The sequence below is a fragment of the Nicotiana attenuata genome, unplaced genomic scaffold (assembly GCF_001879085.1).
Source record: "Nicotiana attenuata strain UT unplaced genomic scaffold, NIATTr2, whole genome shotgun sequence".
Lineage (NCBI taxonomy): Eukaryota > Viridiplantae > Streptophyta > Magnoliopsida > Solanales > Solanaceae > Nicotiana > Nicotiana attenuata.
Window position 1 is genome coordinate 50,384 of NW_017675210.1, and position 3,969 is coordinate 54,352.

At 40.1% G+C, this 3,969-nt stretch overlaps 1 protein-coding gene across 1 annotated transcript in view; it reads right to left on the reverse strand.

The window, feature by feature from the left end:
• LOC109219805 overlaps positions 1 to 426 on the reverse strand; it is a gene marked incomplete at its 5' end in the record, with an annotated part of 43,559 nt that extends 43,133 nt beyond the window's left edge. The window contains one exon of the mRNA XM_019384278.1: positions 83 to 426. Coding sequence (XP_019239823.1) covers positions 83 to 426 — 344 coding nt within the window. The remainder of the gene's footprint in view (positions 1 to 82) is intronic.
• Between the last annotated feature and the right edge of the window lie 3,543 nt (positions 427 to 3,969).

Consider the following 3,969-nt stretch of genomic DNA (forward strand, 5'->3'; position numbering starts at 1 on the left):
AGGAACAGATAAAATAGGGCAAAGATGTACTTGAAACTAAAGAAGGAATAGAAGGAATAGGAATGGAAGAGGAAAGAGGAACCTCATCTAAAACCGGACCTAGATCACCACTTTCGAAACCCTCAGTGAAGAGACGTTGAGTGGATTCAATGGTGTCCCTGGGGATGGTTTCATCATCGGAAACAATATTAACCGGAGAGGAGGCACGGGCAGGAGAAATTTCAGATTCATCTTCGGAAATGATACGTCTCCTGACTCTAGGTCTAACTGCCAAAGAGGTGTCTTCATCTTCATCGTCCTCGGAATCCTCTTCAACAACTTTCCTCTTTGACAGCGTAGCTTGTGCTCTCTCTAAAGAAAGAGGAGTACCAAAAGAAGCTAGAAGGGCAATAGCTACTTCAGGTGACATTCCTCGAATAGCAAATCCTGACAGAAAGAAGGATAAAAAGTTAGAAGAGGGGAAAGAATTTAACATTCGGGAAACAATAAGAGACGCATACCGTGAGTTTTTACTTTCCAACCATGTTTGTTAGAAATAGATTTCCAGGTTCGTGCCTCCATAGGCATGGCCTTCAAAATAGCATCTACCCAACCACGGAAATTAGGAACGGGTTCCACATCTCCCATGGTTGCTACAAAAAAAGCAAAAAAGAATGAAATTAGAAAAGGAGTTGAAATAAAACAAACACGGCAAGAAAGAAATACTTACGTGCAAGGTTCCATTTCTCAGGGAAAGGAATATTTGATTCACCCACCAAATCAACCGTGGGTACCGCAACATAACGGGTGCACCAGCCTCGATCTTTATCATCTTCAGGGCTTACCAAAACCCTTTTACTTCTTGCGGTTAGAGTAAAAACACCATTGCGAAATAGCTTGGGGTGGTAAAGATGAATCAGATGAGAGAAGGTAAAATCGACATCAGCCTTTACCGATACATACCTTAAACAAGCTACTGCTCTCCATACGAGACGGCCAACTTGAGCCAAACAAATTTTGAAAAAATGACAAAAATCGAGTATGACTGAGTCGATAGCAGGAATAAATCCCAAAGTAAAGGGATAAGTATAAACAGAGAAAAAACCAATCCTATAGGAAGATATTCTCTGGTTTGGGTTAGGAATAACTATATGAAGGTCATCTCTCCAACGACAATCTTTTCGAACAGTAGAAATTAAGGGTTCAGTAATTAAAGAAGGATAAGTGTCAGCTCTCTCTAATTTAATTACTTGGTCACGAAAGGATTCTTTATCATGCTCGAAAGATAAATCAATTGGCACTATTTCTTCGACCAAAGGTTCTTGCATCGACTCAGAAGATTCATTGCCTTTAGAGGAAGATCTATTAATGAAAGAACCTCTAGAAGTAATACCAGAGCTAGAAGAAGGAGTGATGGAACCAGAGGTACCACCACGAATGGATCCAAGGCCACGAATTCTACCCCCTCTACCCCTTCTATGTCTCACAGGGGCATTGGGGAAACTGTCAAGAATTGGGACTCTTCTAGGGTTGGGATTTGAAGATGACATGGTAGAAAGGCTTGAACAGAGGAAGAAGTGAATAGAAGTAAATAGTGAAATATTAGGTAAAAATTTGTGGAAGGAGGATTAAGTTTATATAAAAGCAACCGTCAAAGATTAAGAAGTGTAATGATGGAAAGCCTATAATAAAGACAACTATCACTTCGTGAATAGTGGAGTTGAAGAAGCCTTGAAAAAAGGCTGCAGAATTACAGAGCTAATGAGAAGGAGACACGTGTGCGATGCATTAAATAGAAAAGACAACTGAAGCGTTAGTACTGTCATAGCATTAATTAAGGCAAAAATTCCCTTTTTAATGAAGAACCACTTCCCAAATATTTAATTGATAAATAAATGGAAAGTGGGGGTACTATCTGTATTGGGAAAAAACTGAATTTAAATATTGAAGATGACATGTCATGACACGTGGACCGGTCAAATAGTCAAAGCATGACAAAGAGTAATAAGAAACGAGCAACAATAGATGCGGGAGAGAAGATACGAGCTACTATCCAGATGAAACGAGACTCGTACCTGTTCGAGCCATTTAAAGCTCGAAGATCAGAAGGAATTGAAGATATGAATCTGATAGCGTAAAAGAGTCCAAATTCAACATTAAATGCCTAATACGTTAGAGAATTTGTATTTAATAAGAATGATTGAATAACGTTTCTTTTAATGTCATTTACTGCTCGTAATTGCCTCATTAAGACAAAGGTATTACACTTTCTCTTAGAATTGACTATAAAAAGAGAAAGTCACAACATTTGTAGGACACGAAATATCATTCTGATTATACTGAAATATACTCTTATTCATTGCTTTATTGTTGTTCACAAAATCTCTTATTTCTTGATTATCAGTAACTCGATTTCTCTATTAAATTCTAGCTTTAACCAAATATTCAGTTTTCTGGTTAAACAGTTCCACCCCCTAGTTGATGCCAACAGAATCTGATGACTTTCAAACATAGGTTCCCACTCCCTAGTTGATGCCAGCATAACTTGATGACTTTCCAATATATGGTCCCACTCCCTAGTAGATACAAGCATAACCTGATGACTTTAAACCTAGGATCCCACTCCCTAGTTCATGCCAGCATAACCTAATGACTTTTCAACATAGGGTTTCATTCCTTAGTTGATGCAATCATAACGTGATAACTTTCAAAAATAGGTTCCAACTCCCTAGTTGATGCCAGCATAACCTGAAGACGTTCCACCATAGGGTCCCACTCCCTAGTTGATGCCACCATAACCTGATGATTTTCCGACATAAGCTTACCACTCCCTAGTTGATGCCAGCATAAACTGATGACTTTCCAACATAGGGTTTCGCTACCTAGTTGATGCCAGCATAACCTGATGACTTTCCAACATAGGGTCCCACTCACTAGTTGATGCGAGCATAACCTGATGACTTTCCAACATAGGGTCCCACTACCTAGTTGATGCCAGCATAACCTGATGACTTTCCAACCTAGGGTCCCACTCCCTAGTTGATGTCAGCATAACCTGATGACTTTCCAAAATAGGGTCCCACTCCCTAGTTTATGCCAGCATAATCTGATAATTTCCTAACATAGGTTCACCACTTCCTAGTTGATGCAAGCATAACTTGATAACTTTCCAACATAGGGTCACACTCGTTAGTTGATGCCACAATAACCTGATGATTTTTCAGCATAGGGTTCTACTTCCTAGTTGATGCCAGTATAACCTGATGACTTTCCAACATAAGGTCACACTCCCTAGTTGATGCCAGCATAACCTGATGACTTTCCAACATAGGGTCTGACTCCCTAGTTAGTGTTAGCACACCCTGATGATTTTTCAACTTAGGTTCACCACTCCCTAGTTGATGCAAGCATAACCTGATGACTTTCCAACATAGGGTCACCACTCCCTAGTTGATGCAAGATTGATGAATTTCCCACATAGGGTCCCGCTCCCTAGTTCATGCCAGCATAACCTAATGACTTTCCAACATAGGGTCTCACTCCCTAGTTGATGCCAGCATAACATGATGACTTTCCAACATAGGGTCCCACTTCCTAGTTATGCCAGTATAACATAATGACTTTCCAACATAGGGTCACACTCCCTAGTTGATACCAGCATAACCTGATAACTTCCCAACATAGTATCCCACTCCCTAGTTGATGCCACCATAACTTTATGATTTTCCAACATACGGTCATCGCTCCCTAGTTTATGCAAGCATAACTTGATAACTTTCCAACATAGGGTCCCACTCGCTAGTTGATACGAGCAAAAACTGATGACTTTCCAACATAGGATCTCACTCCCTTGTTGATGCCAGCAAAACTTGATGACTTTCCAAAATATGGTATCACTCCCTAGTTGATGCCAGCATAACGTAATGACGTTCCAACATAGGGTCTCTCTCCCAAGTAGATGCCAGCATAACCTGATGATTTTCCAACATA